The sequence below is a fragment of the Pseudorca crassidens genome, chromosome X, assembly GCF_039906515.1.
Source record: "Pseudorca crassidens isolate mPseCra1 chromosome X, mPseCra1.hap1, whole genome shotgun sequence".
Taxonomy (NCBI): domain Eukaryota; kingdom Metazoa; phylum Chordata; class Mammalia; order Artiodactyla; family Delphinidae; genus Pseudorca; species Pseudorca crassidens.
Window position 1 is genome coordinate 79,448,913 of NC_090317.1, and position 23,353 is coordinate 79,472,265.

Consider the following 23,353-nt stretch of genomic DNA (forward strand, 5'->3'; position numbering starts at 1 on the left):
GTCTGATATGAGAATTGCTACTCCAGCTTTCTTTTGGCTTCCATTTGCATGGAATGTCTTTTTCCATCCCCTTACTTTCAGTCTGTATGTGTTTCTAGGTCTGAAGTGGACAGCAAATATATGGGCCTTCTTTTTGTATCCATTCAGACAATCTGTGTCTTTTGGTGAGAGCATTTAGTCCATTTACATTTAAGGTAATTATCGATATGTATGTTCCTATTCCCATTTTTTAAATTGTTTTGGGTTCGTTATTTTAGGTCTTTTCCATCTCTTGTGTTTCTTGCCTAGAAAAGTTCCTTTACCAGTTGTTATAAAGCTGGTTTGGTGTCTCCTTTTTGCAGGCTGCATGTTTGTAGTGTCCGTTGTTGTTGATGTCTGTCCCCAGTGGCTAAGTTTGGTTCAGTGGGTTGTTTAGGCTTCCTGGTGGAAGGGACTAGTGCCTATGTTCTGGTGGATGAGTTTGGATCTTGTCTTTCTGGTGGGCCGGTCGACATCTGGTGGTGTGTTTTGTGGTGACTGTGGACTTATTATGATTTTCGGCAGCCTCTCTGCTAATGGGTGGGTTTGTGTTCCTGTCTTCCTAGTTGTTTGGCATAGGATGTCCAGCACTGTAGCTTGCTGGTTGTTGAGTGAAGCTGGGTGCTGGTGTTTTTGCCATTTGATATTATGTGGAGCTGGGATGTCTCTTGTGGACCAGGGTCCTGAAGTTGGCTCTCCCACCTCAGAGGCACAGCACTGACTCCTGGCTGCAGCACCAAGAGCCTTTCATCCACACAGCTCAGAATAAAAGGGAGAAAATGTAGAAAGAAAGAATTAGTAGAAGTAGAAAGAAAGAAAGAAAGAAAGAAAAGAAAGAAAGAAAGAAGGGAGGGAGTAAGGAAGGAAGGAAGGAAAAATGAAAGAAAGAAGATAAAGTAAAATAAATAAAGATAAAATATAATAAAGTTATTAAAATAAAAAATATAATTATTAAGAGAAATAAAAAGAAAAGAAAATGAAATTAAAAAAAAAAAAACAACGGATGGATAGAACCCTAGCACAAATGGTGGAAGCAAAGCTATACAGACAACATCTCACACAGAAGCATACACATACACACTCACAAAAAGAGGATAAGGGGGAAAAAATCATAAATCTTGCTCTCAAAGTCTACCTCCTTAATTTGGGATGATTCATTGTCTATTCATATGTTCCAGTGATGCAGGGTACATCAAGTTGACTGTGGAGCTTTAATCCACTGCTTCTGAGGCTGCTGGGAGAGATTTCCCTTTCTCTTCTTTATTCTCACAGCTCCCAGGGGCTCAGCTTTGGATTTGGCCCCGCGTGTAGGTCGCTGGAAGGCGTCTGTTCTTCGCTCAGACAGGACGAGGTTAAAGGAGCCGCTGATTCAGGGGCTCTGGCTCACTCAGGCCGGGAGGAGGGAGGGGCACAGAGTGTGGGGCGGGCCTGCGGTGGCAGAGGCTGGCATGACGTTTCACCAGCTTGTGGCACGCCGTGCATTCTCCCGGTGTAGTTGTCCCTGGATCCGGAGACCCTGACAGTGGTGGGCTGCACAGGGTCCCCGGAAGGGTGGTGTGGATAGTGACCTGTGCTTGCACACAGGCTTCTTGGTGGCAGCAGCAGCTGCCTTAGCGTCTCATGCCCGTCTCTGTTGTCCTCGCTTTTAGCCGCGGCTCGTGCCCATCTCTGGAGGTCCTTTAAGCAATCGTCTTAATCCCCTCTCCTCGTGCACCAGGAAACAAAGAGTGAAGAAAAAGTCTCTTGCCTCTTTGGCAGGTCCAGACTTTTTCCCGGACTCCCTCCCAGCTAGCTGTGGCGCACTAACCCCCTGCAGGCTGTGTTCAAGGCCACCAACCCCAGACCTCTCCAGGAGCTCTGACTGAAACCGGAGCTCAACTCCCAGCCCCGCCCACCCCGGTGGGTGAGCAGACTAGCCTCTCGGACTGGTGAGTGCCAGTCGGCCCTGATCCTCTGTGTGGGAATCTCACCACTTTGCCCTCCGCACCCCTGTGGCTGCGCTCTCCTTCACGGCTCCCCTTTATTTTCTTTGTCATTCCCATACAGGGTGTTAATATTTTGAGAAGAAATTCATGTAGCCCAGTAAGACCAAGTTCTCTGCTGTAGGGGTGGTAACCCTATTTATTAACCCGGCATGCTATGAAAAATTGTCTATGCTACTTTTTGCCTCTTGTCTTCACAGGCAGTGAAGGTAGAAAAGACCAATGTCTTAGTCCATTGTTTTGATGGGTGGGACCACACAGCACAGGTCTGCTCTGTGGCCAGCATCTTCCTAGATCTATTTTGTAGGACATTCAAGGGACTCATGGTAAGAGAACAAGTGATTGGATTTTACTTTGCACAAGTGGGAGATTGTGAATATATCAAAAATAACTCTAAGCCAACTTGTTTTCTACAAGAAAGAGGTCTACGAAAACAGCTCTGTTTTTCAATTTTACTTCTTTCTACTAAACCAGGCATTTACAGTCTATATACTTTACATTTCACACTCAACATAGTTTCTTATCCATCAGAAGATAAGTTGGATGTAATAGGCTGATGTAAGGGGTAGGAAAGACTCCAAAAGTTTGCAAAATTTAATGGATGACTGTTAAATAAGCAGACTGATGGGCTCATCATCTTCAGCATCAGCTGTCTGGATGTCAGACTCATGATTTTTTTCTGGTGCTGAATCCAAGGTTTCTTAGTTTGTCTTTCTATGAAACAGAACTCACAGTAGGGGTTTATCCTCATTTTTCTTTTGGAAATGCTTTATTTTTTTTAATGCTTGAAAATGTGTTTATATCAAGATTTGTTCTTGGTATAAACTCAAGTACTGCCTTTGGATCCTTGTTTTTTCATAGGTTGAATGTAATATGTTTATCAAGATTGCACTTAGTGATGGCTCAAATGGCTTGTCACACATTATGTAAAAGCCAAAAGAAATGTGACAATGGATACAAATCCAGAATAATTTCTCCTGAGAGCTTTGAAATTTGAAGGCAGCCTGTATAGGCTTTTAAATGAAATCCAAGTAACTTATTTATCATTTGGGAAATTTACTTTATGATCAGTTCAATGCAAATTTGTACAAAGTCTACTTCAGCAAAGTGTTTTGATATTTTATAGGTATGGTTAATTAATTTTATGATTTTTCTAATGCAAAATTTTCTTTTTGTATAAAAATGAAGATCCTGATAGAGAAGGAATGGATATCCATGGGCCACAAGTTCTCCCAAAGGTAAAAATATTACTTTAAAGGTAGAGGCTAAGGAGAATTTATTAGAGTGAGATTTATCAAAAACCCCAATATGTTCTTGTGAAAGAAGGAAGAGTAGGTTGAACATGGCATAAATCTCTTTTCATCAAGAAACACATATTCCAGACACTATGCTAAGGGACTAGGGCTACAAGGGTGACTAGAATATCATATCTGCCTTCAAAGTGAGCAAATGATTATATCAAATTGTTAAATATTTCAGGGAAGAACAGACATCATGGGCCACAGAGGAAAAAGTACTTAACTGTTTCTGAAGAAGACAGGATAGCCTTCCAGGAATAAGCAGTATTTAAAAGTGAATTTTAGGGAATGAATAGGTGTTTGCTAGAGAGAACAGTGGGCATTCAGGCAGAGGGAATAATATCTAAGGCAATGTACCTTTTTTTTTTTTTTGTAGTACGCGGGCCTCTCACTGTTGTGGCCTCTCCCGTTGCGGAACACAGGGTCCAGATGTGCAGGCTCAGTGGCCATGGCTCACAGGCCTAGCCACTCTGCGGCATGTGGGATCTTCCCGGACCAGGGCACAAACCCATGTCCCCTGCATCAGCAGGCGGACTCTCAACCACTGCGCCACCAGGGAAGCCCACAATGTACCTTTTAACCTTGTATAAGAAGAAAAGGCATGTGCGCATTTCTGTTCTTTGGTAAGAGGTGGATGCAAGGACTTACATTTATTTAGTGACCTAATGCTGCTATAAGCCAAACAGCCTCACTGAGACTTTATGTGTGTTATGAGAACAATAACAAATGTTTACTGAACACCTAACAATATGCTGTATACTATATCAGACACTGAGCTGGTGCCAAAGGCATATGCAATGTGAGTTTTACCCTCAAGGAGGTTATTATTCAGGTCTTATTCTCCTGCATTGGTGTATATCCATTTAATTTCATTTGATTGTCGCTCTCTAGCTATTTGGATCCATCCATTCATTCTTCCTTTGTCAACAAACATTGGGCCAGGCAATATGCCAGGTTTTAAGGAGACTGTATTAGATCAGATATGGTCTCTGTCCCTTCTTTTATAGAAAATAAAATCAATGATGATAGTATAGTATGATAAGTGCTAAGTCAAAGGTAAACATATACAAGGGAAACTTACCTATTCTGGGCAAAGAAAGCTTTCTAGAACTGATGGCATTTTAGAACATTAAGAAGATGAGGCTGATTCTATTTTTAGTTTTTGAGAAATCTCCATAATGTTTTCCACAGTGGCTGCACCAATTTACATACCCACCAGCAGTGTAGGATGGTTCCCTTTTCTCTACATGGAAACTCCATGGAAGGACAGGAGGAGAAGGAACTAAGTTTTTGAGTGTCCAAGGCAGAAGTTAGATATTTTTACTTGATAGCCTTGATCTTTTTCATTAACACTGTATACATCAATGTGAAATGGGTTAGGGTTTAAGAAGATAGGTTAAAATTTGCAAGAGCTGTAAGGTTTAATGGGAAAACTGTGTTAAGGATATACATAAAGGTTATTTGGGAGCAATTAAGTTCCAGCTGAGTATGGAGACTTATGGTATCAATTTGCATGGTTTTATAATTTTCTCAAGCAGCATTTATCAGTCAAGATTTGGGAGTAGAGAACATAGCTTCTTCGGCTCATCAATGGTTGGATATTGAAGGAGAATAATGACAAAAAAATGACCAGAAAATTGAAGAAAATGGGGACAGAATAGTTGATGGGGCAGAATATAGTCTGGGTAAGGAAGAAAGGGAAGCTAGTAGGAATCTGGAAAGGTGATAGGTCCAGAGATTGGGCTGGAGGAGATAAGATGAGCAGCCTTTGGAAATATAATATACGGTGATCAGAGTAGGATATTGAGATTAAGGTTTCAAAGTGGAGGAAGGACCTTTAGCTAACATCAAGAAACAGCCATGGATACGAGAGGCTGATGTGAAGTAGAGGTAAAGATCGGTGAAGATAATTAGATTCGAGTTAGTTAAGGAACCTGCTAAGCCAAGTGTATGTCATCTGCATCGACTCCAAAGATAAGTACTTATGACTGGAGTCAGATTCTTCAGAAAATGTGGAGAAGTGACCCAAAGATTGTGGAACACAACATTGAGGAAAGTGAACAACAGCATGACCCATAGTGGAAGTGTTTTTAAGAGAGTGAAAGGAGTAGTAGAAAGGAGAAAGCCGATCCCACTTCTGCTGTGCTTTAGGATTATTATACATGGAGAGTGGAATGATGAGCATTCTCCATTTGATTTGGGCCCCAAGAAGAAGTAGTGTCCTTGGTGAGATGGATTTCAATTAAATCAAAAGGTAGAACATTCAATGTAAAAGCTAAGGATGCCATGTTTATTTCTAGTGGAATAGTGTTTCTAATGGATGGTAGAGTTGGGAAAGAGGACATCATGAGAGAGGAAACATTAAACAATTCTGGGATGAGGTTTTTTCATTCATTTAATAAACTTATTAAATACCCTTTTCATACCAGGCACTGTCCAGTAAACAAGATAGATATGGTCCTTGCTCACATGAAGCTAAAGGTAGCTGTTTAAATTAATTAAAATTAAATACAATTGAAAATTCAGTTCCTTAGTCACACTAGCTGCATTTCAAGGGCTTAATAGTTAGTGACTACCATATTGGACAGCACAAATATGGAACATTTTGATCATTGCAGAAAGTTCTATTGTAGAGGATGTAAAAGGAAATAGAATAGATTACCAAGGGCTTACAATCTTGATAATAGTGAAGGATGCTGGTGGCTAAGAGGTCCATTGGGATTAATGAACTTTGAGATTCTGGGTGACATTTTGGCATTAAGCATTTCCTTACCAATGCCAACAGAGACAAAAGGTGAACTTGCTATAGCCTATTCCAAACAGTGTAATCCCTGATGTTAATCATTGTCTTTCTTTACCTTTATTTGCATCTCTCAGGTGTGGCCACCTGGATGGGGACGCTAAAGAAGTATCCCCTATCTTCACACAGTTCCTAGACTGTATCTGGCAGTTAATGGAACAATTTCCTTGTGCCTTTGAGTTTAATGAAAATTTCTTGCTGGAAATTCATGACCATGTTTTCTCCTGCCAGTTTCGGAACTTCCTTGGAAACTGCCAGAAGGATCGAGAAGATCTGAGGTGAATTCAGCTTGTGAAAAAACACTGAATAGGGAGAGGGGATCAGTGTAAAAGAAATTTACCCATCACCTTGAATTTGGGACAGCAGTTCACGAAAGGGGAGGAGATGACAACTATAAAAATAACTTTTGAAGCATAAATCACTCAGTGTTTGCATGGAGATTCCTCAAAACCTCAGATTCTTTATCTGTGAAATAGGGATAATACCTACTTTTCAGAGCAATCCTGAGGAACCAGTAAAACAATGGATGTGCAAGGACTTTGTAAGGAATGAACTACTGTGCAGGTATGAGTAGTCAATAGCTACAGTCCTTTATCATTTGTGTCAGAGATCACTAAATGGCAGTTCATAGGCCAAATCTAGCTTAACAGGTATATTTTGTTTAGTCTGTGGAGTATTCTTTAAACTGTGAATAAGTTGTCAACATTTAAATATCACGATATTTCACATAAAAATCCAGTTATTTTAGGATTTTTTCCTAAATCAAAAAGCTGTTGTGCCAAGATATTCTGCAAAATCAGGAGCTCTGGCAGTACTGGACCTGCATTTTCTAATGGCAGTAATCAGCTAAAGCTGAATAACAGCTGCTCCACTTGAATGAAGCACACACTCTCGTTTGTCACAGTTCTCACCACTCTCTATAGTTTATTCTCAGCGCACTTCTAATTTTATCTTCCCAGCTCCTATAGGCAGTTAGATTTGCACCAGACTTAAAACTCTAACATCCTCACAATATATAAAACGTAAATAATTTTTGAAGTTGACAAGATAGAGTTTCTGTGAATAGTATTCTCCTTGTTTTAGAGTCAGAGAAAATGAAATAGAGAGGGAAGTAGCTGTCGCACAGCCCACTCTTGTTTCATAGCTGTTGGTTGAGTGGCAGTTAGCTCAAGTTCTCAGACCCCTCTATGATGTATCCTGGATGAATTGGATGACATCTCTAATTCTGTTTTCTTGTCAACACAGAGATGGATCTTGCTGCTTTAACATTTGTGCTTACTTGGTAGCTTCTACGCACATTTCTATTTCATTTTGCAGCTAGACCTTTCTTACCCTCTTCGCAGACGCTTTCAGACACATTCATTCTGTCTCTGACCTGCTTTTCTAGCATTAAAATCTAAGATCTTTTCCATATTCTTTTTTCCACCCTCTTAAAGTGAGGCTAATATATCCTAGACCCATTCCCCACACAAATCTGAATCTCCATGTAAAAGTAAAAAAGTTGAAAATTTTAACATGTTAAAATAGTGATTGCATAAAATAAACAGAAATATCATTCATCCATAAAAGAAAAGGCATGGACTCTAGAATCAGAGAGACTGGGGTTCAGATTTTGGCTCTGTCACCTACTAGCTATGTAACTTTTTTCAAATTATTTTTTGTCTCATTTTCTCATTATTATTTTGGGGATAAAATATTTCACAGGGTTTTATTATGAAAATTTAATGAAGTATTATAGGTAGAGTCTGGAACAGTGTTTCACACATAGTACATACTCAACAAATACTAGTTACCTTACCTCTGCAAGATTTTTTTTCAACCAAAAACAAATGAGAAAGATGGATATACAAGTCCTTTGACCTCATTGAAATGGTCTGAGGATTCTAAAAGTTACAAGACTACAATGTTTAGGTCCTACAACCCATACCGCTTCTCTTTGTTGTCCTCCTTGAACTTTCTTTGACACTGTGTGAGTAAATGAACTATCCATGCATGGTTACACAGCAGCTCTCATTGGGACAATGGATCCCATGTTTTTTGCAGTGTTAACTAAGTGGCTCCTGAAGGACTCAACTAAGGTATAAGAAGAATCAGTCTTGCAATATAAATATCACAGTCTGTGCTGCTCACCTAGATAACTCACATATATTTGCTAATATAAATTGCTAATTGTCTTTCACTGTCTTACACCTTCTGAGAGGAGGAGAAGCTAGCTTGAAATAAAATAAAATATAGAAAAGCCAGAAATTCACCCTCTGGTCTTTCTATTAACTTACCAGATTTTTTAAAGCAATTCTAGATTTTTTATAACTGGGAAGGTCATTAGTTCATAGAATCTGAGATTTGGAAGAGACCTTAAAGGTCATATTTTACAAATGAGGAAATAGTCCCAGAAAGAGCTAGAGACATTCCTCAGATTACATAGCTACTCCATGGCAGAGACTATACTCAGCATCTGTTGCTCTTCAATGTGGAACTCTTTCTAACCTCTAATTCATTTAAAAATGGGTAAGTTGAAGCCCAGATAATTTGTTACTCTATCAGTGTTCATTACCACTTATTTTCACTTTCCTTCTATCATATCCTATCCCTCTGTCTTGAATTAGGTTAATTGTTAATAAAATTTGGATGATTATCAAGTTCAACAGGACTGTTGATTTTACTTGCTTGCTGCTTTTAATTTTTTGGCTTGCTTTTTATTTCTGACAGAATCTATGAGAAAACCCATTCCGTGTGGCCTTTCTTGGTTCAGAGGAAACCAGACTTCAGGAACCCTCTCTATATAGTCTTCACTGTGTATGGGGTACTCAATCCTAGTACTGTGCCCTACAACATTCAGTAAGTTCCTAAGCTGTCCCATCCTTTCTTACAGCAAGCCCAGGGCCTCAGCTGCTTTGCCTCTCCTTTTATAGCTGACATCATCTCCATAAGCCTGGCTATGGAGTAGGACACTCTCTCCCCAGATCACCCATTCCTTGCTGCCTCTGAAAACAAGACCACACTCCCTTTGGTTGTTGTTACTTGCTGAGGGAAATAAACAAGAAACAATAGTTGATTTGTAGTAATACAACCAGTAAAGATGTAGGTTGTTTCATTCCTTTGAGTCTTTCCTTGTATATTCCTCTTCTTTCCCATCCTTTTCCCTAACAAAGAGAAGGAAAAACAGAGAAAGAGAATGTGCTGGTATTGTTTGCTCTACTTTCCCCAAAAAGTGTAAAGTATAGGGTGCCGTGTTCACTGACCACAACTCAATGAGTACAAGACAGAACTGAATGCATTTATTAAGTCTAGCGGTTTATTTTGTATATTCATTAGGATTTTATATATGTAAGATCATGTCATTTCTGAATAGAGATTGTTTTACTTATTCCTTTCCAATTTGGATGCCTTTTATGTTCTTGCCTAATGCCCTGTTTAGAACTTACAGTGTTGAATAGAAGTAGTGAAAGCAGACATCCTTGTACTGTTCCTGATCTTAGGGGGAAACCTTTTGGTCTTTCTCCTTTGAGTATGTTATATTTTTGTTTTGTTTTGTTTTACAAATGACCTTTATCACGTTTAGGACATTCCTTCTGTTCCTAGTTTGTTGAGTGCTTTTGTGATGAAAGGATGTTAGATTATATCAGATGTTTTCCTGAATCATGTTGAGATGCAGATGAGATGACTATGTGTTATTTTCTCCTTAATTTTATTTACTTTTTTGTTTCTTTTTTGTTTGGCCATGCCGCACAGCTTACAGGATCTCAGTTCCCTGACCAGGGATTGAATCCAGGCCACAGTAGTGAAAGCCCAGAATCTTAACCACTAGGCCACCAGGGAGCTCCCTCTCCTTAATTTTATTAATATGGTGTATAAATTTGATTGATTTTCAGATGTTGAACCACCCGTGCTTTCCTAGGGTAAATCCCACTTGGCCATGGTGTATAATCCTCTTAATATGCTGCTGCATTCAGTTGGCTACTATATTGTTGAGGATTTTTGCATCTATATTCATAAAGCATATTAATCTACATTTTTTGTGATGTCCTGGTCTGGCTTTGGTATCAGGGTAATGGTGACCACATAGAATGAGCTGGGAGTGTTCCATTCTCTTCAATATTTGGAATACTTTGAGAAGGATTGTTGTTAATTCTTTAAATGTTTAGTAGAATTCACCAGTGAAGCCATCTGGTCCTGGATTTTTCTTTGTTGGGAAGTTTTTGATTACTGAATCAGTGTCTTTACTTGTTATAGACCTGTTCAAATGTTTTATTCCTTCTTGAGTCATTTTTGGTAGTTTTTATGTTTCTAGAAATTCGTCCATTTCATCTGTCTAATTTGTTGGCATGCAATTGTTCAGGATATTCTCTCATATTTTTCTTTATTTCTGTAAGTTCAGTAGTAACATCCCTAATTTAATTTATGATTTTAGTAATTTGAGACTTTTCTCTTTTTTCTTTTATTTTTTGAGGCCGAAATACTTTAATATCCAAAGCATCCTGTACGTAAACTGGATAATACATATTAAATTATACATTTCTATGACATTTAGGGATTTGGGGGGCATTTTTCCCACTTTATTGAGATATAATTGACATATAACATGGTGTAAGTTTAAGGTGTACAATGTGGTGATCGATACTTGTAAATATTGTGAAATGCTTACCACAATAAGATAAGTTAGCACATCCTCTACCTCATACAATTACCATTTTGCTGTTGCTGTTGTTATGGTGAGAATATTAAAGCTCTGCACTCATAGCAAAAATATGGAATAATTCACAAATTTGCATGTTAGTCTTTCACACGTGCCATGCTAATCCCTGTATCATTCCAATTATATTATATGTGCTGCTAAAGTGAGCACTCTCATTGTTTTTAATCAGTTTAGCTTAAAGTTTTGTTGAATTTATTGATCGTTTCAAAGAACCAATTTTAGTTTTGTTGATTTTCTCTATTTTTTTATAATCTTTATTTCTTTTGTCTCTGTTCTAATCCTTATTATTTCTTTCCTTATGCTGACTTTGGTTTTAATTTGCTCTTCTTTTTTCGTTTCATAAGGTATAAAGTGATTTACTTGAGATCTTTCTTCTTTTTTAGTGAATGCATTTACAGCCATAAATTTCCTTCTTAGCAGTTCTTTCTCTGTATCCCATAAGTTTTGGTATATTGTGTTTTTGTTTATACCCATCCCAAAGTATTTTTAAATTTGAATTTCAGATAAACAAAAAATAATTTGCTTAAAAAGCTTGGATGATATGTCCCTTTAATGCATTTAAAGACAGTTCTAAAATGTATAAAGAAATGGAATTGAAAGTTACAGTTAAAAATTAAGGTGAGGTGGATGGACCTAGAGTCTGTCATACAGAGCGAAGTAAGCCAGAAAGAGAAAAACAAACACCATATGCTAACACATATATATGGAAGCTGAGGAGAAAAAAAAAAAAAAAGGTCATGAAGAACCTAGGGGTAAGACGGGAATAAAGACACAGATCTACTAGAGCATGGACTTGAGGATATGGCGAGGAGGAGGGGTAGGCTGTGACGAGGTGACAGAGTGTCATGGACATATATACACTACCAAGCGTAAAGTGGATAGCTAGTGGGAAGCAGCCACATAGCACAGGGAGATCAGCTAGGTAGTTTGTGACCGCCTAGAGGGGTGGAATAGGGAGGGTGGGAGGGAGGGAGACCCAGGAGGGAAGAGATATGGGAACATGTGTATATGTATAACTGATTCACTGTTATAAAGCAGAAACTAACACACCATTGTAAAGCAATTATACTCCAATAAAGATGTTAAAAAAAAAGAGTAAGAAATGGTGAATTGGGGCGTTCAAGGCACAACTTTTCTCATCTCCCTTGGTGTCATCTTCACCCAGGTGAGACCCCCTGGACATCCCTTTTCCCATGGAAGTTCCAGGAAGCAGTCAGTTAAATCACTTTATTCCTTAAAGGTCTATGGAATACATTCGAAGGAAGGGAATATGTGGATTGAAGGGAATGTGTGTGTTTAATTTGTTAGTAGGTGATGCCAGATTAGCCTTAGTTGTTTCTTCTTGAGCCTGACCCTCTTGGGGTCATCTGCTCCTCTCTCTCTCAGCAGGCAGAGCTTGACTTCCCAGACCAGCCCCTCTACCTACTTCTTTCAGGAGACAGCCCCTGCCCTTTTCCCCTGACCCGTTTCATCAACAATTTAGGGTTCTGACCAGTGCTGTGATGAGCTATATTGAAGCCTATTGCAATGGGCCTGTATCCGTGCCTCCCCTCTCCCACTACCCTGTTCTCTGTATCTATGTGTTTGTCTTGTTTCGTTTTGTTTGTTCATTTTTCTTTTTATTCCACATATAAGTGAAATCATACAGTATTTGTCTTTCTCCATCTGACTTATTTCACTTAACGTAAAACCCTTATTATCCATCCATGTTGTCACTAATGGCAAGATTTTGGCTTTTTTATGGCTGAGTAGTATTCCATTGTGTATTTTGTGTGTGTGTGTGTGTGTGTGTACACATATGTGACATCTTCTTTATCAATTCATCCATCAGTGAGCACTTGGGTTGTTTCCATACATACCTAGGCTATTGTAAATAAAGCTGCAACAAATATAGTGGTTGTGTGCCATTGTAAATAAAACTGCAACAAATATAGGGGTTGTATGTGTCTTTTCAAATTATTATTTTTGCATTCTTCAGATGAATACCCAGAAGTGGATTAGCTGGATAGTATGATATTTCTGTTCTTAACTTTTTGAGGCATCTCCATACTTCTTTCCATAGTGGCTGCATCAAGTTACATTCCAATTAGCAGTTCACAAGGACTCCCTTTTCTCCACATCCTTTCCAACACCTGTTGTTTCTTGACTTTTTGATACTAGCCATTCTGATGGGCATGAGGTGATATGTTGTGGTTTTGATTTGCATTTCCCTAATAATTAGTGATGTTGAACATCTTTTCATGTGCCTGTTGGCCATCTGTATGTCTTCTTTGGAAAAATGTCTCTTCAGATCCTCTGCCCATTTTTTAATCATATTGTTTATTTTGTTGTTGAGTTGTATGAGTTCTTTATATATTTTGGATATTAACCCCATATCAGATATATGATTTGCAAATAACTTTTCCCATTTGGTAGGTTGTCCTTTCATTTTGCTGATGGTTTCCTTTACTGTACAGAAGTTTTTAGTTTGATGTAGTCCCATTTGTTTGTTTTTTGCTTTTGTCTTTCTTGCCTGAGGAAAATATCCATAAAGATGTTGCTAAGACCAGTGTCAAAGAGTGTACTGCTTATGTTTTCTTCTAGGGGGTTTATGGTTTCAGGTCTGTATTCAAGGATTTAATCCATTTTGATTTGATTTTTGTGTCTGGTATGAGATAGTGGTCTAGTTTCATTTTTCTTTGTATGTGGATTGTCCAGTTTTCCTAACACCATTTATTGAAAAGATACCTTTCTCCATTGTACATTCTTTGTTCTTTTGTCATAAATTAATTGTCCATATATGCATGAGTTTATTTCTTTGCTATCATTTCTGTTTCATTGGTCTATGTGTCTTTTTTCTGCCAATGCTATGCTGTTTTGATACTGCAGCTTAGTGGTATACTTTGAAATCAGGGAGGATGATACCTCCACTTTGTTCTTTTTCCTCAGAATTTATTTTGCTATTCAGGGTTTTTTAAGGATCCACATAAATTTTCAGATGATTTGTTCTATTTCTGTGAAAAATGTCATCAGGGTTTTGATAGGGATTGTATTGAATCAGTAGATTGCTTTAGGTAATATGGACATTTTAACAATGTTAATTCTTCTAAGCCACAACCACGGAATATCTTTCCATTTCTTTGTGTCTTGTTCAGTTTATTTCAACAGTATCTTACAGATTTTAGTGTACTGGTCATTCACCTCCTTGGTTAAATTTATTCCTAGGTATTCTTTTTGTTGTGACTGTAAGTGGGATTATTTTCTTTTTAATTTCTCTTTCTGCTAGCTTGTTTTTAGTGTGTAGAAACTCAACAGATTTTGCATATGGATTTTGTATGCTGCAACTTTATTCATTTACTATTTCTAATAGATTTTTGGTGGAGTTGTTAGGGTTTTTCTATATATAAAATTATGTCATCCACAAATAGTTACAGTTTTACTTCTTCTTTTCCAATTTTGATGCCTTTTATTTATTTTTCTTTTGTAATTGCTCTGGCTAGGACTTCTTATTTTGAATAAGACTGCCAAGAGTGGGTATCCTTGTCTTTTTCCTGATCTTAGAGGTATAGCTTTCAGTTTTTCATTGTTGAGTATGTTGTTAGCTATGGGCTTGTTATGTATGGCTTTTATTATGTTGAGGTACTTTATTTTATACCCATTTTATTGAGTTTTTATCATAAACTAGTGTTGATTCTTGTCAAATTATTTTTCTGCATCTATTGAGATGATCATATGATTTTTACCCTTCATTTTGTTGATGTGGTATATCACATTGACTGATTTGTGAATGTTGAACCATCCTTGCATGCCTGGAATAAATCCCACTTGATCATTTTGTATCCTTTTAATGTATTGTTGTATATGCATTGTTAATATTTTGTTGACAATTTTTGCATCTATGTTCATTAGAAATACTGATGTATACAATTCTTTTTTTGCATTGCCCTTGTCTGGTTTTGGTATCAGGTAGTATTGAGCTCATAAAATGAGTTAGCAAGCATTCCCTCCTCTTCAATATTTTGGAAGAGTTTGAGAAGGGTAGGCATTAAATCAATTTTAAATGTTTGGTAGAATTTACCTGTGAAGGCATCTGGTTCTCGATTTTTTTTCTTGGGGGGAGTTTTTGATTACTGCTTCAGTCTCTTTACTAGTGATCGGTCTATTCAGATTTTCCATTTCTTCATGATTCAGTCTTGGAAGGTCCATATTTTAGGTTGTCTAATTTATTGCCATATAGCTGTTCATAGTATTCTCTTATAATCATTTGTATTTCTGTGGTATCCATTGTAATTTCTTTTCTTTTATTTCTGATTTTAGTTAGCTGAGCCTTCTCTTCTTCTTTATAAGTTAAGGTAAATGTTGATCAATTTTGTTTATCTTTTCAAAGAACCATCTCCTAGTTTCATTTACCTTTTCTATTGTCTGTTTAATCTCTATTTATCTTATTTCCACTCTGATCTTTATTATTTCTTTCCTTCTGCTGGTATGTCATATTTTCATTGTCTTCAGGTATATTTTGACTTTTCCTTTAATTTCTTCATTGACCAAAGAGTTGTTTAGTAGCATGTTTTCCAGTTTCTACGTATTTGTGATTTTTTTTCCAGCTTATTTTTTTGTAGTTGATTTCTAATTATATATGCCACTGTGATCAGAAAAGAGGATTGATATGATTTCAGGCTTCTGAAATTTATTGAGACTTTTTTTGTGTCCTAGTATATGATCTATCATTGAGAATGTTCCATGTGCACTTGAGAAGAATGTGTATTATGCTGTATTTTTCAGGAATGTTCAATACAAATCTATCAGATCTACCTGGTCTAATGTTTCCTTCAAGGCTGCTGTTTCCTTGAAGACTTTCTGCCTGGATGATCTGTCCATTGATGTAAGTGTGGTGTTAATGTCTGCTATAATTATTATGTTGCTTTCAATGTACCTCTTTAATTCTGTTAATAATTCCTTTATATATTTTGGTGCTCCTTAATATGATACATATATATTAATAATTTTTATATCTTTATGATGAATTGTACCTTTTTCATTTTATAATGTCCATCTTTGTCTCTTGTTACATTTTTTTTTTGGCATAGTATGTTTGTCTGATATGGTATGGCTACACCTGCTTTATTTTTTGGCTGTCATTTCATTCATTTTGAGCCTATGTTTGTCTTTAGAGCTGAGGTGAGTCTCCTGGAAGCAGCATGTAGTAGGGTCTTGTTTTTTAATTTGTCCAGCCACTCTGTGTCTTTTGATTGCTAAATTCAACCGATTTTCATTTAGGGTGATTATTGCTATCAAGGACTTAGTAATGCCATATACACTTTTGTTTATGGTTGATATATATCTCTATTGTTTCTTTTCCTTTGTGCTTCTGTCTGCTATTTTAGTTTGGTGGTTTCCTATGATGTTTTTCTCAGTTACTTCTTTCATGTTTTGTGCTCTGCTCTAGATTTGTGTTTTGTGGTTACTATAAGGTTTACACAAAGTGTCTCTTAAATAAAGTAGTTTTTTTCTTCTGATAACATCTTATCTTCATTTTTCTATACAGATTCCATCCTTTTCCTCTTCCCTTTTTATATTTCTGTTGTCTCAAATTATCCCTTTTTAAGTTGTGAGTTTGTTACTAAGTTGAAGTAGCTATAGTCAGTTTTGCTTCTTTTTCAATTTAACTTTTATGTTATAATTAAGTTTTAAACAATCTATTCTAATATACAGTTGTAATTTTCTGATTCTGTCTATTTACCACCTTATTCAACATTTTCTGTACTTTTGCCTTTTTCTTTCTGGTAGAAGAGCTCCTTTTAACATTTCTTGTAAGGCAAGTCTAGTGCTGATGAACTTCCACAGCTTTTGTTCTCTGGGGAAAACCTTCATTTCTCTTTCATAAGTGAATGATAACTTTACTGGAGAGAGTATTCTTGGGTTACAGTTTTTAATATTTCAGTATTTTTAGAATCACATCCCATTCCCTCCTGGCCTGTAGAGTTTCTGCTTAGAAATATGCTGATAGCCTAATGTAGGTTCCTTTGTAGGTTACTGTCTATTTTTCCTTGGGTGCCTTAGAATTTTTTTCTTTGTCATTAACTTTTGACAGTTTTAATATAATATTTCTTGGAGAAGGTCTTTTTTCACCAAGATAATTAGGTGTTCTCTTGGCTTCATGGACATATATATCTAGTTCCTTACCCAGGTTGGGAAAGTCCTCAGCTATTACTTCTTCAAATGAACTCTATACTCCCTTTCCTTCTCTTATCCTTCTGGGATACACATTACCCTAATGATGACCTGCCTAAAAGAGGTGGATAGCTCTCATGCAATTTCTTCATTGTTTAATATCTCATTTGTCTTTCCTCTTCTACTTGTGTCATTTCTAGATTCCTATCTTCAAGCTCAATACTTTTCTCTTCCATATGGTCAACTCTGTTTTCCAATGGTTTCTGTTGCATTCTTCATCTCGTTTATTGTGGTTTTTAGTTCTAGAATTACTGTTTGGTTCTTTATTGGAGTTTTAATCTGTTTGGTAAATTATTCCTTCTGTTACTTAATTTTATTCCTGAGCTCATTGAACTGCCTTTCTTAGTTTTCTTATAGTGTATTGAGTTTCTTCATGAGAGATATTTTGAATTTTCAATCAGATCACCATAATCCATGACATTTTTTTCACTGAGGTATAGTTAATGCACAATATTATATGTTTCAGGTATACAACATGGTGATACAATTGTTTAAGGTTATATTCCATTTATAGTTATTTTAAAATAATGGCCATATGCTGTATGATATATTCTTGTAGCTTACACATTTTATACATAGTAGTTGATATCTCTTTATTCCCTACCCCTAATTTGCCACACCCATCTTCCCTCTCAACACCTGTAACCACTAGTTTCTTCTCTATAACTGTGAGTCAGTTTCTTTTGGTTATGTTCACTAGTCTGTTTTATTTTTTAGATTCCTCATGTAAGTGATAGCATAAAGTATTTGTCTTTCTCTGTATAACTTATTTCACATAGCCTAATATCCTCCAAGTCCATCCATGAAATTGCAGATGGCAACATTTCATTCTTATTTTTTTCACACACACACACTGTATTTTATTTTTACAAGAGATAAATAAACTGACACCAAGCATTGTAAATGGATGACCACAACAAAAGCAACAATGATTGCAATTACCAAACACGTAACACACTCATACTATGTCATAATATTGACACTCAATCCAGTAATCTTCCACTGTAACAGCTCCTTTACTTTGCAGTGAAAATTGATTTGTATATTTTTTGCCTCTGAGTCCTTGTGGGATATTTTTAATTCAAACAGAAACTCACAAAAATTATAAGCATCCTCATCATTTCACTCAGTCACATGTAATTAATATTTTTTAATATTGATCTTTTGTTAGCACTTTTATAAATTTATCCATTTTCCATTAGAATTCTGAAAATGCTTATTCATTCAGTTTAGCAGTATACTCAGTTACCAGAAACCTGTAATTGTCAGAGTCTTTTCCATGAATTCATTGAAAATGAAACCCTTTTATAGGAGCATTTTTGCAAAAGCATCAGAGTACACCCAGAACTGTCTGTAAATGACAAAAGACTTAAAAATGACCATGGTTAAAGATTTGATGAAAGTTCATGATAATGCAATTGACAAGGAAGTTTAGTTATTTCTGACATATACATTTTAAAGTAATAACTAGAAGTATGACATAACATTATACAAGAACATATAAGATGTTTAGAAATTTCATGTGATGTCTGAAATATTTATATTAACATATTTCCATAAAAATAACCCAAAAAATTTAGTATTAGTTGTTTTTTTGTTTGTTTGTTCTTTTATACTGCAGCTTCTTATTAGTCATCAATTTTATACACATCAGTGTATACATGTCAATCTCAATCGTCCAATTCAGCACACCACCATCCCCACCCCACCGTGGTTTTCCCCCCTTGGTGTCCATACATTTGTTCTCTACATCTGTATCTCAACTTCTGCCCTGCAAACCGGTTCATCTGTACCATTTTTCTAGATTCCACATACATGCGTTAATATACGATATTTGTTTTTTTCTTTCTGACTTACTTCACTCTGTATGACAGTCTCTAGGTCCATCCACATCACAACAAATGACTCAATTTCATTCCTTTTTATGGCTGAGTAATATTCCACTGTATATATGTACCAGAACTTCTTTATCCATTTGTCTGTCGATGGTCATTTAGGTTGTTTCCATGACCTGACTATTGTAAATAGTGCCGCAAGGAACATTGGGGTGCATGTGTCTTTTTGAATTATGCTTTTCTGTGGGTATATGCCCAGTAGTGGGATTGCTGGATCATATGGTAGTTCCATTTTTAGTTTTTTAAGGAACCTCCATACTGTTCTCCATATTGGCTCTATCAATTTACATTCCCACCAACGGTGCAAGAGGGTTCCATTTCTCCACACCCTCTCCAGCATTTCTTCTTTGTAGATTTTCTTATGATGCCCATTCTAACTGGTGTGAGGTGATATCTCAATGTTTTGATTTGCATTTCTGTAATAATTAGTGATGTTGAGCAGCTTTTCATGTGTTTCTTGCTCATCTGTATGTCTTCTTTGGAGAAATGTTTATTTAGGTCTTCTGCCCATTTTTGGATTGGGTTGTTTGTTTCTTTAATATTGAGCTGCATGAGCTGTTTATATATTGTGGAGATTAATCCTTTGTCCGTTGCTTCGTTTGCAAATATTTTCTCCCATTCTGAGTGTTGTCTTTTCATCTTGTTTATGGTTTCCTTTGCTGTGCAAAAGCTTTGAAGTTTCATTAGGTCCCATTTGTTTATTTTTGTTTTTATTTCCATTACTCTAGGAGGTGGATCAAAAAAGGTCTTGCTGTGATTTATGTCAAAGAATGTTCTTCCTATGTTTTCCTCTAAGTGCTTTATAGTGTCCGGTCTTACATTTAGATCTCGAATCCATTTTGAGTTTAGTTTTGTGTATGGCATTAAGGAGTGTTCTAATTTCATTCTTTTTCATGTAGCTGTCCAGTTTTCCCAGCAACACTTATTGAAGAGACTGTATTTTCTCCATTCTATATCTTTGCCTCCTTTGTCATAGATTAGTTGACCATAGGTGTGTGGGTTTATCTCTGGGTTATGATCTATGTTTCTGTTTTTGTGCCAGTACCATATTGTCTTGATTACTGTAGCTTTATAGTATAGTCTGAAGTCAGGGAGTCTGATTCCTCCAGCTCTGTTTTTTTCCCTCAAGACTGCTTTGGCTAGTCGGGGTCTTTTGTGTCTCCATACAAATTTTAAGATGATTTGTTCTAGTTCCATAAAAAATGCCATTTGTAATTTGATAGGGATTGCATTGAATCTGTAGATTGCTTTGGGTAGTAGAGTCATTTTCACAATATTGATTCTTCCAATCCAAGAACATGGTATATCTCTCCATCTGTTGGTATCATCTTTAATTTCTTTCCTCAGTGTATTATAGCTTTCTGCATACAGGTCTTTTGTCTCCCTAGGTAGGTTTATTCCTAGGTATTTTATTCTTTTTGTTGCAATGATAAATGGGAGTGTTTCCATAATTTCTCTTTCAGATTTTTCATCATTAGTGTATAGGAATGCAAGAGATTTCTCTGCATTAGTTTTGTATCCTGCAACTTTATCAAATTCATTGCTTAGCTCTACTAGTTTTCTTGTGGCATCTTTAGGATTCTCTATGTGTAGTATCATGTTATCTGCAAAGATTGACAGTTTTACTTCTTTTTTTCCAATTTGTATTCCTTTTATTTCTTTTCCTTATCTGATTGCTGTGGCTAGGACTTCCAAAACTATGTTAAACAATAGTGGTGAGAGTGGATATACTTGTCTTGTTCCTGATCTTAGAAGAAATGCTTTGTTTTTCACCATTGAGAATGATGTTTGCTGTGGGTTTGTCATATATGGCCTTTATTATGTTGAGGTAGGTTCCCTCTATGCCCACATTCTGCAGACTTTTTATCATAAATCGGTATTGAATTTTGTCAAAAGCCTTTTCTGAATCTATTGAGAAGATCATATTGTTTTTATTCTTCAATTTGTTAATATGGTATATCACATTGACTGAATTGTTTATATTGAGGAATCCTTGCATCCCTGGGATAAACCCCACTTGATCAAGGTGTATTATCCTTTCAATGTGTTGTTGGATTCTGTTTGGTAGTATGTTGCTGAGGATTTTTGCATCTATATTCATCAGAGATATTGGTCTGTAATTTTCTTTTTTTGTAGTATCTTTGTCTGGTTTTGGCATCAGGGTGAAGGTGACCTCATAGAATGAGTCTGGGAGTGTTCCTTTCTCTGCAGTTTTTTGGAAGAGTTTGAGAAGGGGTGTTAGCTCTTCCCTAAATGTTTGATAGAATTCGCCTGTGAAGCCATGTGGTCCTGGGCTATTTTTTGTTGGAAGATATTTAATCAGAGTTTCGATTTCAGTGCTTGTGATTGGTCTGTTCATATTTTCTCTTTCTTCCTGGTTTAGTCTCGGAAGCTTGTGTATTTCTAAGAATTTGTCCATTTCTTCCAGGTTGTCCATTTTATTGATATATGGTTGTTTGTAGTAAGCTCTCATGATCCTTTGTATTTCTGCAGTGTCAGTTGTTATTCTCCTTTTTCCTTTCTAATTCTATTGATTTGAGCCTTCTCCCTTTTTTTCTTGATAAGTCCGGCTAATGTTTTATCATTTTTTTTATCTTCTCAAAGAACCAGCTTTTAGTTTTATTGATCTTTGCTATTGTTTTCTTTGTTTCTATTTCATTTATTTCTGCTCTGATCTTTATGACGTCTTTCCTTCTGCTAACTTTGGGTTTTGTTTGTTCTTCTTTCTCTAGTTCGTTTACTTGTAAAGTTACATTGTTTACTTGAGATTTTTCTTGTTTCCTGAGGTAGGCTTGTATAGCTATAAACTTCCCTCTTAGAACTGCTTTTGCTACATCCTGTAGGTTTTGCCTCATCGTGTTTTCATTGTCATTTCTCTCTAGGCATTTTTTGATTACCTCTTTGATTTCTTCATTGATCTATTGATTATTTAGTAACCTATTGTTTAGCCTCCATGCATTTGTGTTTTTTACGTTTTTCTCCTGTAATTCATTTCTAATCTCATAGCGTTGTGGTCAGAAAAATTGCTTGATATGACTTCAATTTTCTTAAATTTGCTGAGGCTTGATTTGTGACCCAAGCTGTGATCTATCCTGGAGAATGTTCCAAGCGCACTTGAGAAGAAAGTGTAATCTGCTGTCTTTGAATGGAATGTCCTATAAATATCAATTAAATCTATCTGGTCTGTTGTGTCATTTAAAGCTTCTGTTTCCTTATTTATTTTCATTTTGGATGATTTGTACATTGGTGTAAGTGAGGTGCTAAAGTCCCCCACTATTATTGTGTTACTGTCGATTTCCTCTTTTATAGCTGTTAGCAGTTGCCTTATGTATTGAGGTGCTTCTATGTTGGGTGGATATATATTTATAATTGTTATGTCTTCTTGGATTGATCCCTTGATCATTATGTAGTGTCTTTCCTTGTCTCTTGTAACATTCTTTATTTTAAAGTCTATTTTATATGATATGAGTATAGCTACTCCAGCTTTCTTTTGATTTCATTTGCATGGAATATCTTTTTCCATCCCCTCACTTTCAGTCTGTTTGTGTCCCTAAGTCTGAAGTCGGTCTCTTTCAGATAGCACATATAGGAGTCTTGTTTTTGTATCCATTCAGCAAGCCTGTATCTTTTGGTTGGAGTGTTTAATCCATTCACGTTTAAGGTAATTATCAATATGTATGTTCCTATGACCATTTTCTTAATTGTTTTAGGTTTTTTTTTTTTTAAAGAAGATGTTGGGGGTAGGAGTTTATTAATTAATTAATTTATTTTTGCTGTGTTGGGTCTTCATTTTTGTGTGTGGGCTTTCTCTAATTGTGGCAGGTGGGGGACACTCTTCATAGTGGTGCATGGGTCTCTCACTATCACGGCCTCTCTTGTTGCGGAGCACAAGCTCCAGACGCGCCGGCTCAGTAGTTGTGGCTCACGGGCCTAGTTGCTCTGCGGCATGTGGGATCTTCCCAGACCAGGGCTCGAACCCGTGTCCCCTGCATTGGCAGGCTGATTCTCAACCACTGTGCCACCAGGGGAGCCCTTTAGGTTTGTTTTTGTAGATCCTTTTCTTCTCTTGTGTTTCCCACTTAGAGAAGTTCCTTTAGCATTTGTTGTAGAGTTGGTTTGGTGGTGCTGAATTCTCTTAGCTTTTGCTTGTCTGTAAAGCTTTTGATTTCTCCATCAAATCTGAATGAGATCCTTGCCGAATCTGAATGAGATCCTTGCTGGGTAGAGTAACCTTTGTTGTAGGTTCTTCCCTTTCATCACGTTTAAGTATATCATGCCACTCCCTTCTGGCTTGTATAGCTTCCACTGAGAAGTCAGCTGGGAGCTGAGTTCCCTTGTATGTTATTTCTAATTTTTCCCCTGCTGCTTTCAATAATTTTTCTTTGCCTTTAATTTTTGCCAATTTGATTACTATGTGTCTTGGCATGTTTCTTCTTGGGTTTTTCCTGTATGGG

General features: G+C 36.6%; 1 protein-coding gene and 1 non-coding gene across 4 annotated transcripts in view; one reads left to right on the plus strand and one right to left on the minus strand.

Moving 5' to 3' along the window:
* Positions 1 to 23,353, plus strand: part of MTMR8 (myotubularin related protein 8) — a 248,058-nt gene that overhangs the window by 141,990 nt on the left and 82,715 nt on the right. For 2 of the 3 annotated variants that reach the window (XM_067724397.1, XM_067724398.1), the window contains 4 exons: positions 2,201 to 2,326; positions 3,189 to 3,238; positions 3,675 to 3,921; positions 6,176 to 8,799. The exons of the other annotated variant lie outside the window; for it this stretch is intronic. In XM_067724397.1, coding sequence (XP_067580498.1) covers positions 2,201 to 2,326; positions 3,189 to 3,238; positions 3,675 to 3,888 — 390 coding nt within the window. In that variant the 3' untranslated portion in view covers positions 3,889 to 3,921; positions 6,176 to 8,799. Of the gene's footprint in view, positions 1 to 2,200; positions 2,327 to 3,188; positions 3,239 to 3,674; positions 3,922 to 6,175; positions 8,800 to 23,353 lie in introns of those variants that run through there. 3 annotated transcript variants of the gene reach the window in all.
* LOC137217659 (U6 spliceosomal RNA) lies at positions 10,841 to 10,944 on the minus strand. The gene has a single exon (XR_010940168.1). It is a non-coding gene; the product is annotated as a U6 spliceosomal RNA (small nuclear RNA).